This window comes from Garra rufa, chromosome 11 (genome assembly GCF_049309525.1).
Source record: "Garra rufa chromosome 11, GarRuf1.0, whole genome shotgun sequence".
Classification (NCBI taxonomy): Eukaryota; Metazoa; Chordata; class Actinopteri; order Cypriniformes; family Cyprinidae; genus Garra; species Garra rufa.
The window spans coordinates 13,093,594-13,106,393 of NC_133371.1; the positions used below are offsets into that span (position 1 = coordinate 13,093,594).

Consider the following 12,800-nt stretch of genomic DNA (forward strand, 5'->3'; position numbering starts at 1 on the left):
CTCAAAAAGTTCCATGGTCAAAAGTTATAAAGAAATTTCCAAAAATGCTAATAACTTTTGAATGTATTAGTCTATTGTAATGAAACTGGTCTCAATATATTCTTTGGGTAATACAGAGAACATCGATAGCAATTTTGCCATAGTCATCTGAACTTTCTGTCCGCCATTTTGATTTATGCTGAATACCTACTTTTTCGGACTCCTCCTAGACTGTTGGTCTGATTTTCACCAAATTTGTCTCAGATCGTAAGGTTTGGTTTTTTGCCGTTTTTAATAGTTCATAAAACCTACTTTTTCAAACTCATCTTAGAAGGTTTGTCTGATTTTCACCAAAAATGACCAAATCATGTTGGTCACCAGACCATGCTGGCAAAAAGTTATGGAATTTAAGTTGATTAGTCAAACTGTCCTCAAATAACACATCAATGAATTCTACGAAGAGCACGCAAAAATTGATGTGAGGCAAAATCTCCGCAATGGATTGGCGTATTGAGACCAAACTTGGTGTGTGTGTGTGTTAAAAAATCATGACCTGAGGCTACCTGCACAGTTTCGGAGCAGTGCCACCTAGTGGTAAAAAAAAAAAAAAAAAAATAATAAAATGGCTATTTACTTCTGAATGCTTTGTCCAAAAATCAAAAATCACAAAACTGGTCTCTTAAGATTCAGCATGCAGAGTTGAACCATACCCAATTTTTCCATGTCAGCCATTTTGAGTGTCAGACATTTTGAATTTTGTCATAAAATGCTATATTTTATAAACACATTGCTGTATTGTTATGAAAATCGCTATGTGTCTTTGGCATCATGCCCTGGCGGTACTCAAAACATTTTGTGGTCAAAAGTTATAAAGAAATTTGCAAAAATTGTAATAACTTTTGAATGTATTAGTCTATTGTAATGAAACTTGTCTTAATGTATTCTTTGAGTAAAGCCAAGAACATAGATATCAATTTTTCCATAGTCAACCGAACTTCCTGTCCGCCATTTTGATTTATGCTGAAAACCTACTTTTTCGGACTCCTGTTGGTCCGATTTTCACCAAATTTCACCAAATTTGGCTCAGATCATCTTCAGACCATTCTGGCAAAAAGTTATTTATTTTTTGTTGATATACGAAACAGTTACCGCTTTACACATCAACGAATTTGCTGGAATCATGCCAAATTTTGTCTGAGGCTGTATCTCTGCAAAGCTTTGACATATTGACACCAAACTTTGTGCATGCCATTGTCACATCACACTGACCAGACCACATCAGTTTGGTAACAACACCACCTACTGGTCAAAAGTAATAAACCTTTCATAAATAAAATGTACAAAAATGCTAATAACTTTTAATAACGTTCTTATATTATTATTTTTTATATATTATTATTAATTTGATTGCAACGTTATATTGTCCTAAGCTCTATTTTTCCACCGTGTGCCACTTGCATAAACACCGCACGCATTAGGGCTGATATTGTTGTTTCGCGGGCTATGTTACGTCAGAACTCGGAACTGGGAGTACTTTGATCTAGTACGAGTTCACGAGTGGGAAGTCACGGGTTTGACTGCCGTTCCAGTGCACTTTTACTGGTAGAAGGTTGGAAAAATACGGGATACGGGTTGTCTGGAACGCGGCATGTGTTTTTCGTGAGCGGGTTGCTGCTGCGGCGGGGGCGGGGCGGGGAGAAGGATCGCGATGCCGGCTCAGCATCGTGATGTCTATCAGCCATCGGCGATGGACGATGGCATCGTCTATCGACCCAACCCTATTTCATTACATTATCCCCCGCCCCCCCTGTATTTTTGATTAAACAAATGCAGCCTTGATGAAATGCTAATAATAATATTATCAATATATTATAGAACATAATACAATAATACAAATAAATACAATGCATATGCATTTACACATAAATAATATAAAAAATTATATATTTCTTATTTATTATTAATTTATAATACACATTCATATATATTTCTAACATTACTTGCATTTCACCAAGAACATTTCTTTAAAATACAGTCTTCATTAACGTGCAGAGTCTCACGTGTTAATTAAATCTGAGTAGATTGATGTTTTAGAAAGGTAAGTCTGTGGAAGCTGATAACCTGCTGCTGCTTTTATTGTATATGACATGAGCAGTAAATGCAAATGAGAGCATTGGTTTGATAATGCGTTTTTAAATTACAAGCCCGAAGAGTGTCTTCAGCACAGACCTGTTCTCCGTTTGCTCACATTGCTCGTGGTCCTGGTGAGGACGCACATTAACGCGCCGGTAATTCATAAACTTTTACTCTCCCTCCATTCAGAGGAGATTTATTTCACTCCCTTCAGCCATTTTCTCTTTCTCTGTCCATAAAGCAGGTCACAGCTATAGCCTCTTTGCCTTTTAAGATCTTTAAGAGACTGGACCCATCCATATCACTTACGCTCCGCTCTGAACCACAAATCTACTTAGACAATCGCTCCGTTTCATGGGAGCGGACCACCTCCAGACACCATTATAAAACATCATGCAAAGACTTTGTGAAGCCAGGATTGAAAAATAATGCTAGACCAGTGACAAAATATGAGTGGGATATTTTTCTCCTTTAAATTATTTCCAAAGATGTGTCATCTTTCATACAATTCTGGTTTAGTTTAAATTATGGTTCAGCATGGTAACGATTCATAGATGAGACAAACAATGAAAGAGCGGTTTTATGGTCAGGTGGCTCATGCTCATCAGTGATGCTGCGCACAGACAGGAGCGTTTCATAGCAGTATTAATATTTCAGCAGACTCAGACACGGATCGTTTGCATGTAAGAGTCTCTGTGGACGGACTGTGTATAAAGTCTCAAAGCTTTTTACATGCTGTCATGTCTGCTTTAGCACAACACTCGTGATGAGAAACACAGAGAGATGCACCGCCACACAAACCATCAGAGTCTCCTCAACCCTTACTGCTTCTGTGTTTAACCTGCTGTCATGGCACTGAAAAAATTATTCAGTCCAAAATACGATTTAATGGCTATTAAAGGCCTGCTGCAGGTTCAAAACAAAGTAAACTCTATTGAACAGCAGTTTATCCCCACAGAAAATGATTTGAATTTGCCCTTGGTTTAGACTTTGTGGTTACATTTTGGTCCCACCACTAAAATTATCATACAGATAACTTTAAATCTCAAATAACACATTTATGTATGGAAACAACAACAACAACAACAACAACAACAACAACAACAACAACAAAAAGTCTAAGTCCATGAATAAAAATCAGTGTTGTGCACCATTTACAATGAACTAATTTCCTAAATTACACTTGAATCTTTTGAACTAATAACTTTATTTATTTAACTGTATTATTTAATTTAATTTATTATTATTTTTTAATTCATTATATTTATTTTATTAACTTATTTATTTGTTTATTTATATATTGGATTTATTCATTTATTCATTGTTGTATTTATTCAATGTACTCGTTTTATTTATTCATTTTATTATTGTTTATGTATTTATTTATCCATTTGTGTAATGCATCATTTTATTTATTTATGTATGAATGTATGTATGTATGTATGCATGTATGTATGTACAGTGGGTACGGAAAGTATTTAGACCCCCTTAAATGTTTCACTCTTTGTTATATTGCAGCCATTTGCTGAAATATATATTTTTTCCTCATTAATGTACACACAGCACACCCCATGACAGAAAAACACAGAATTGTTGACATTTTTGCAGATTTATTAAAAAAGAAAAACTGAAATATCACATGGTCCTAAGTATTCAGACCCTTTGTTGTGACACTCATATATTTAACTCAGGTGCTGTCCATTTCTTCTGATCATCCTTGAGATGGTTCTACACCTTCATTTGAGTCCAGCTGTGTTTGATTATACTGATTGGACTTGATTAGGAAAGCCACACACCTGTCTATATAAGACCTTACAGCTCATAGTGCATGTCAGAGCAAATGAGAATCATGAGGTCAAAGGAACTGCCTGAAGAGCCAGAATTGTGGCAAGGCACAGATCTGGCCAAGGTTACAAAAAATAATTCTACTGTACTTAAGGTTCCTAAGAGCACAGTGGCCTCCATAATCCTTTAATGGAAGACGTTTGGGACGACCAGAACCATTCCTAGAGCTGGCCGTCCGGCCAAACTGAGCTATCGGAGGAGAAGAGCCTTGGTGAGAGAGGTAAAGAAGAACCCAAAGGTCACTGTGGCTGAGCTCCAGAGATGCAGTCGGGAGATGGGAGAACGTTGTAGAAAGTCAACCATCACTGCAGCCCTCCACTAGTCGGGGCTTTATGGCAGAGTGGCCCGACGGAAGCCTCTCCTCAGTGCAAGACACAAGAAAGCCTGCATGGAGTTTGCTAAAAAACACCTGAAGGACTCCAAGATGGTGAGAAATAAGATTCTCTGGTCTGATGAGACCAAGATAGAACTTTTTGGCCTTAATTCTAAACGGTATGTGTGGAGAAAACCAGGCACTGCTCATCACCTGTCCAATACAGTCCCAACAGTGAAGCATGGTGGTGGCAGCATCATGCTGTGGGGCTGTTTTTCAGCTGCAGGGACAGGACGACTGGTTGCAATCGAGGGAAAGATGAATGCGGCCAAGTACAGGGATATCCTGGACGAAAACCTTCTCCAGAGTGCTCAGGACCTCAGACTGGGCTGAAGGTTTACCTTCCAACAAGACAATGACCCTAAGCACACAGCTCAAAGAACGAAGGAGTGGCTTCACAACAACTCCGTGAATGTGGCCCAGCCAGAGCCCTGACTTAAATGCAATTGAGCATCTCTGGAGAGACCTAAAAATGGCTGTCCACCAACGTTTACCATCCAACCTGACAGAACTGGAGAGGATCTGCAAGGAGGAATGGCAGAGGATCCCCAAATCCAGGTGTGAAAAACTTGTTGCATCTTTCCTAAAAAGACTGTATGGCTGTATTAGATCAAAAGGGTGCTTCTACTAAATACTGAGCAAAGGGTCTGAATACTTAGGACCATGTGATATTTCAGTTTTTCTTTTTTAATAAATCTGCAAAAATGTCTACAATTCTGTGTTTTTCTGTCAATATGGGGTGCTGTGTGTACATTAATGAGGAAAAAAATGAACTTACATGATTTCAGCAAATGGCTGCAATATAACAAAGAGTGAAACATTTAAGGGTGTCTGAATACTTTCCGTACCCACTGTATGTATGCATTTATGTATTCATTTGTTCTTTCCATTGTATTATTTTATTTATTCCTTCTTTTTTAATTGAATGTATTTATTTGTTTACTTATTTATTTGATTTATATATTGGATGTATTTATTCACTGATTGTATTTATTCAATGTATAAATTGTATTTATTCAATTTATTATTGTTTATGTATTTATTGTATTTATCCAAAACATTGTTTTATTTATATTATTTATTAATTTGTGTAATGCATCATTTTTATTTATATGTTTGTTTGATTATGTTTGATTTGTTTGATTTAATTATTTCACGGTATTTTTATTTCATTTATTTATTCTCTTTTTAATTCAACATTTTAATTATATTTAAATTAGGGCTGTCAATCGATTAAAATTTTTAATCGCGATTAATCGCATGGTTGTCTTGAGTTAACTCGCGATTAATCGCACATTTTTATCTGTTCTAAATGTACCTTAAATTAAACACCTTTTAACGTTTTTAATACTCTAATCAACATTGGCATGGACAAATATGGTTGTTTTAAGCAAATATGTTTATTATCAGTGAAACCATACTTGACTAGACTAACTTGTTTCAAATGTCATAGATGTTTTTCAAATAACTTGTTCATGTCTATTAGACACATGAAAAAAAAGAACATAGAAACACCAGGTTCCCATTACTTCTCGTTCTTTGCACTGAGCAATTTACTTACACAAGCCTGTTTACATTATTTGCAGGACAGGGCAGCTCACTTCTTCTGAACAAGCAAAATCTACATTTATTATTACATTTGTTTGCCTCTAGGTGCCCACATACTGTCATTTGATGCAGCCAAGTTCTCAACAAAACTGTTTCCATTGTTTTGATTTAATATGTCTGTTATCAGACAACCAAAGTAATATGAAATAATAACTGAAAAAAATCCTGAATTATGAGCATGATTCAATCACTGAAAAGAATCATTTACCGGCATCTGGACATAAGTCATTATTCCCTGCATTATTATCGTTGTTTTTAACTTCCTGTTTGAATGCCTTCAGGATCCTTTGACTTTTTAGGAGTTTAGCCATTTAAAGTTATTTGATCCCAAAAACCTGCTTCTTTTATGTTTTAATGTATTGTTTTGGTTATAATGTACTGATTGGAGAGCCTGGTCTCATGCAAATGCAAATGCGCACTAGCACGACTTTCTGTTTCTATTTGGTGTGCTATTAACAAGCTGAAATTAACTTTGGCGTGCATATGATATGCAATTATGCATGTGTTTGACGTGCATTTAATACGCCGTTTTCGCGTGCATACTCGTATGTGGCTTTACGCATCAACCCCACAGCACCAATCCTAACGTAGACCGACTCCGCTTGCATTCATTTAAATATGCCAGAAGTGCCAGTGTACGCAAAAGGATAAAATACAGAAGTACCTACGTACCGGCCCACTTCAAGCACTGGAATGAACATAACATCAGTTTTAACTGAAAGCGCTGCTCCACTGCCGCTCACTGAACAGAGCAGACACAGATATAAAGAGAGGGAGGTGCGCGCATTGGGAGACCTCACGCACGTTCAGCAAAACCGAAGAGCCTCAGAAACTATATTAGGTTTGTCCAATTATGTGTTTATGTATTGTTGCTAGACACTTTTCGCTAGGTTGGCAGAACTGTGCATCCATTTCTTTAACTATGGGCTAGGTAGTGGGTCAAACAGAAAATGCGCGCTGCGTTAATCGCGCGTTAATAAAATTAGTGCCGTTAAAATGAATTTGCGTTAACGCGCTATTAACGCGTTAATTTTGACAGCCCTAATTTAAATATATATATATTTATTTATTCATGGTATTTATTAAATGTATTCATTTCATTATTGTTTATGTATTTTTAAAAATGTATTTATTCAATGCATTATTTTATTTATATTTTTAAATTTGTGTACTGCATAATTTTATGTATTTATTTATTCATACAATCTTTTTTAATTCAATGTGCTTATTTTATTTATTAATTTACTTGTTGATTTACATATTAGATTTATTTATTTATTGTATTTATTCAATGCTTTTATTTCATTTATTCATTTCATTATTGTTTATGTATTAATTGTATTTATTTATCAATTCATTATTTAATTTATATTTATTCATTTGTGTAATGCATCATATTTATTTATTTATTTCACTGTATTGTTTTATTTCATTTATTCATTCTTTTTTATTTCAATGTATTTATTTTATTTAGTTATTTATTTGTTGATTTATATATTAGACGTATTTATTTATTAATTGTATTTATTCAATGCATTATTTAATTTATTAATCCAGTGCATTATTTCATCTATATTTATTCATTTGTGTAATGCATATTTATTTATTTAACTGTATGATTTTATTTAATTTATTCATTCTTTTTTATTTCAATGCATTTATTTCATTTACTTTTTTACTTGTTGATTTATATATTGGATGTATTTATTAATTTATTCATTTACTGAATTTATTCAATGCATTTATTTTATTTATTAATTTCATTACTGTTTATGTATTAATTGTATTTATTTATCCAATGCATTATTTTATTTCTATTTATTAATTTGTGTAATGCATCATATTTATTTGTTTGTTTTATTTGTTTGTCTGTTTGTTTGTTTTTATTTCACTGAATTTTTATTTATTTTATTTATTTATTTTATTTAAAATGTAATATAATAATTTTATTTACCCATTTATTTGTTGATTTTTATATTGGATTTATTTATTAAATTTATTCAATGTATTCACTTAATTTATTAAATTTTATTTATTGGATTTATTTATCCAATGCATTATTTTATTTATATGTACTGATATGTAAGAAATATCAGTAATGAAAATTTCTTTTAACTGAAATTCAGTAAACATTTATTATTTAAAATTGAGCCAATTCTTCAATTCTGAATTCTGCACGACCCTAACAAAAGCTTGAGTAGAATGAGTTCTTCAGCCATCACAACTCACTGTTCTGTTCTAAAACGCACCAAACCTGCTGATACCGGAGCAACCACTTTTGTACTAGACCTTCACATCAGTCTGTCCTGAACTCTCCGTGAGTCCCATGTGAGCTGATGAGAGGTGACTGCGCTAAAGGTGAATAAGTCACGTCATGTTCACATTGGCTTTGTGAAATGTCAGACGGAGCAGCACAGTCAGAGGAGCTTCAGATCGGACCACTCCGCTGCGGGATGCCAGAGAGACAGATGCGTCAGCCAACATTAAATCGAGCCGCGGCAGGGAAAAGGTTAGCATGTGAAGGACTGATGGAGAAAGCACACGTGTGAAGGGATCAAAGGTCACGCCAGAGAAAACCACACATCAGCAGAAGAGACTTACACCACATGAGCTCACGCTGAACCTGACAAATACGCAAAACGACTTTATTATTAATATTATTAATATTTATATTGGCCTTTATGCTTTCACTGAGGACGAACTAAAACTAATACTTAAAAAAAAAAAAAAGCCAGTGACATTTAAAATAACATTGAAACGCATGAATTTTGAAGGTTTTACTCAGAGCAAGTCACTAAAACGCATGGTTTTAGTATGTTTTGGCACATTGCTAAAATTAACTATCATGTTAAAATATTTCTAACATGACTTAATTGACACATTGCTAGCATGTTTTAACAAGATGCTAGTATATTTTAACACTTTGTTAACATGTTTCTAGCATGATTTAACTGATTGCTAGCATCTTTTACATGCTGCTATAATGATTTAACAACAAAATAAATGTTTTTTTTTTATTTCACTTATTTCACAAAAAAACATTTCAAATTTTGAATTAGTTTAAATTGATGTACTAAAACTAAACCTGAAATAAAAATTTATACAGACTACATAAACTATATTGCGATTGTTTTAGTGCCACGTTAAAAAAATTTAAAATCAAAAATTATGAGATTAAAGTTGTAATATTTTGAGAATAAAGTCAAAAGTTTCGAGAATAAAGTCAAAATGTTTCGAGAATAAAGTCGAAATGCTTTAAGAATAAAGTCGAAATGCTTTAAGAATAAAGTCGAAATGTTTCGAGAATAAAGTCGAAATGTTTCGAGAATAAAGTCGAAATGTTTCGAGAATAAAGTCGAAATGTTTCGAGAATAAAGTCAAAATGTTTCAAGAAAAAAAAGTCGAAATGTTTCGAGAATAAAGTCGAAATGCTTTAAGAATAAAGTCGAAATGTTTAAAGAATAAAGTCGAAATGTTTCGAGAATAAAGTCGAAATGTTTCGAGAATAAAGTCGAAATGCTTTAAGAATAAAGTCGAAATGTTTAAAGAATAAAGTCAAAATGTTTCGAGAATAAAGTCGAAATGTTTCGAGAATAAAGTCGAAATGTTTCAAGAAAAAAAAGTCGAAATGTTTCGAGAATAAAGTCGAAATGTTTCAAGAATAAAGTCGAAATGTTTAAAGAATAAAGTCAAAATGTTTCGAGAATAAAGTCGAAATGTTTCGAGAATAAAGTCGAAATGTTTCAAGAAAAAAAAGTCGAAATGTTTCGAGAATAAAGTCGAAATGTTTCAAGAATAAAGTCGAAATGTTTTGAAAATAAAGTCGAAATGTTTTGAGAATAAAGTCGAAATGTTTCGAGAATAAAGTCGAAATGTTTCGAGAATAAAGTCAAAATGTTTCGAGAATAAAGTCGAAATGTTTCGAGAATAAAGTCGAAATGTTTCAAGAATAAAGTCGAAATGTTTCGAGAATAAAGTCGAAATGTTTCGAGAATAAAGTCAAAATGTTTCGAGAATAAAGTCGAAATGTTTCGAGAATAAAGTCGAAATGTTTCAAGAATAAAGTCGAAATGTTTCGAGAATAAAGTCGAAATGTTTCGAGAATAAAGTCAAAATGTTTCGAGAATAAAGTCGAAATGTTTTAAGAATAAAGTCGAAATGTTTCGAGAATAAAGTCGAAATGTTTCAAGAATAAAGTCGAAATGTTTTGAAAATAAAGTCGAAATGTTTTGAGAATAAAGTCGAAATGTTTCGAGAATAAAGTCGAAATGTTTCGAGAATAAAGTCAAAATGTTTCGAGAATAAAGTCGAAATGTTTCGAGAATAAAGTCGAAATGTTTCAAGAATAAAGTCGAAATGTTTCGAGAATAAAGTCGAAATGTTTCGAGAATAAAGTCAAAATGTTTCGAGAATAAAGTCGAAATGTTTTAAGAATAAAGTCGAAATGTTTCGAGAATAAAGTCGAAATGTTTTAAGAATAAAGTCAAAATGTTTCGAGAATAAAGTCGAAATGTTTTAAGAATAAAGTCGAAATGTTTCGAGAATAAAGTCGAAATTAAGACTTTATTCTCATAATTTTTACATTTTTCTCAAAACATTTCGACTTTATTTTCAAAATATTTCGACTTGATTCTCAAAGCATTTCGACTTGATTCTCTAAACATTTTGACTTTATTCTCAAAACTCTTTGACTTTATTCTCAAAACGCTTCAACTTTATTCTTGTAATTTTGACTTTATTTTCAAAATATTTTGACTTTATTTTCGTAATTTCGACTGTATTCTCAAAATATTTAGACTTTAATCTCATAATCTTAGTTTAGCATTTTGTAACATGGCACTAAACGCTGTCATACTATATAAACTATATAGACTGAAAAAAAAAAACTAAGGTATATAGGGTTTTAATTTTGGGTGAAATATTACTTTGAAATAAGTTATTGGGCATTAACTGGCCAAAATGAATCAATTTGTGTGTGTATTAGATCTCACTATTAGTGACTGTAGAATAATCTGTGTGTGATGTTGAGGTTCTTACTTGAGCGAGAGCGAGAAGTCGTTCTTACTGGTCTCACTGTTTCTCACCAGGTAACTGGCCTCTTTACACAAGCGGAGCAGAGACTCTGCATCCGTCCGGCTGATGGCTCCATGATACCAGCTGTGAAGCGGAGAATGAGAATCGTGTGTGAGGAAAGGTGTCAGAGCTGTCATAAAACTTCTGCGAGGCGTTTGACTCACAACTGGCTCTCCAGAGGCATGGACGGATCGATGCGTTCGCCCACGCTTGGGCTGCTGGGCTCCAGAGAGCTCATCTTAGTGCTGACCAGACAGCCGCTCGAGTGCCGCTGCAGCGGACGGCACTTCAGATCCTTAGTGGGAGACATGTGGGACTTCTCCACGCTGTCAAACTGCACTGTAAAAGGAGAAACACATTACAGTTACACTACAGACCATATCATATGTCAAACACATTATCTTGTATTATACTGTTATTGAGTTATAATGACCATTAGACTGTACATCATCTCTTACTCATACGAGCAAAATTAATTATGATGATGTATTTTCTTTTTCTCAAATAATAAATTGATTTAAGCTCAAAACAGTACTTAATGTCCATTTATTTGGTAAGCAGGCATTTATTAGGCTGAATAATAGCTAGGTTTTACAAAATATTCTCAAAAATAAAATACATTTCAATAAGTTATTTCAAATTATATTAATTTATAATTTAATAAAATATTTTATTAATAAAATAACATTTTACAACATTTATTCATAAAATCAAATCAAAATAGTGCTTTTTTACATTATTCTTTTCAATCTTATTTTCCATTTCTAACAATTTCTGTAATTTTAATAATCAGGTTGGAGGTTGTCCTTGTTGAAAATGATAAAGAAAAATGTTCATATGAAATCCACAAGTGACCTGTAATTCTTCTAGCATGTCATTGCTCTCCAAAAATTACCCAGCATGACCTTGTAAGACTAGCAGTCCATACACTGAGCTTTGAGTTTTATTGAGCAAAAACTCCCAGTCGGCCGTAATTCAATCCAGTGAAGTCAATGTGAGCGCCTGAGGGATTGAAGCTCATCCAGCATGTAACGAGAGGAGCTTCAGACAAGCAAGACGCTTCATAAAGCGACTGAAACTCCATTATGTGGACACGAGGATGAACCATCACGGGTCAGAGACAGCGGGACGTCCTGCATGAAACCTACTCACCGGTGGTCGGATATGAGAGTCAAAGAAAAGCGCACACAAACCCAACACAGACATGTGGAAAGAACATGTTTGTAGAAGAACTGATTGACTGACAGCATCATGGTCTGACCCTGAGATCCATCTAAACTGCTTTATCTAGCAGAAACATGGGAACAGATGCAGACAGAGACTGAACAAACACGGTTATCAGTGACAGCGGCTCAGATGGCTATAAACTACTGCTGTTTCACATCACCATACAAGCACTGCAGATCTGAGATATGTCCATTTGATTACACAATATTTGGCCATTTTGACATTTCAGTGAATAACCATGTCTGTGTTATTAAAAGATCATGTACATCAGATTTATTTGTTTATGTAGAAACAACATAAAGACAGTATATTTTAATATTTGCTTTTTTTATGACTGAAGGTGAGTGTCACTGTTACTGTTATCAATACTACTGGTGTCTCTAGGAAATTATTATTATTTTTCCTAATATTTAACCATTGACAATAGACATTCAGCATTACAGTATAATTAACAGCTATCAATTTGAACATTTATTAGACTTTAAGTCAAAGTCAAGTCAAAGTCAAAGTCAACTTTATTGTAAATTCTGCCACATGTACAAGACATACAGAGAATTGAAAT

The 12,800-nt window shown here is 33.7% G+C and overlaps 1 protein-coding gene across 3 annotated transcripts in view; it reads right to left on the reverse strand.

Moving 5' to 3' along the window:
- LOC141345646 (SH2 domain-containing adapter protein F) overlaps positions 1-12,800 on the reverse strand; it is a 185,405-nt gene that overhangs the window by 8,946 nt on the left and 163,659 nt on the right. For all 3 annotated transcript variants that reach the window (XM_073850533.1, XM_073850531.1, XM_073850532.1), the window contains 2 exons: positions 11,176-11,350; positions 10,976-11,095 (listed from right to left, as the gene is read on the reverse strand). In XM_073850533.1, the coding sequence (XP_073706634.1) occupies positions 10,976-11,095; positions 11,176-11,350 (295 nt within the window). The remainder of the gene's footprint in view (positions 1-10,975; positions 11,096-11,175; positions 11,351-12,800) is intronic.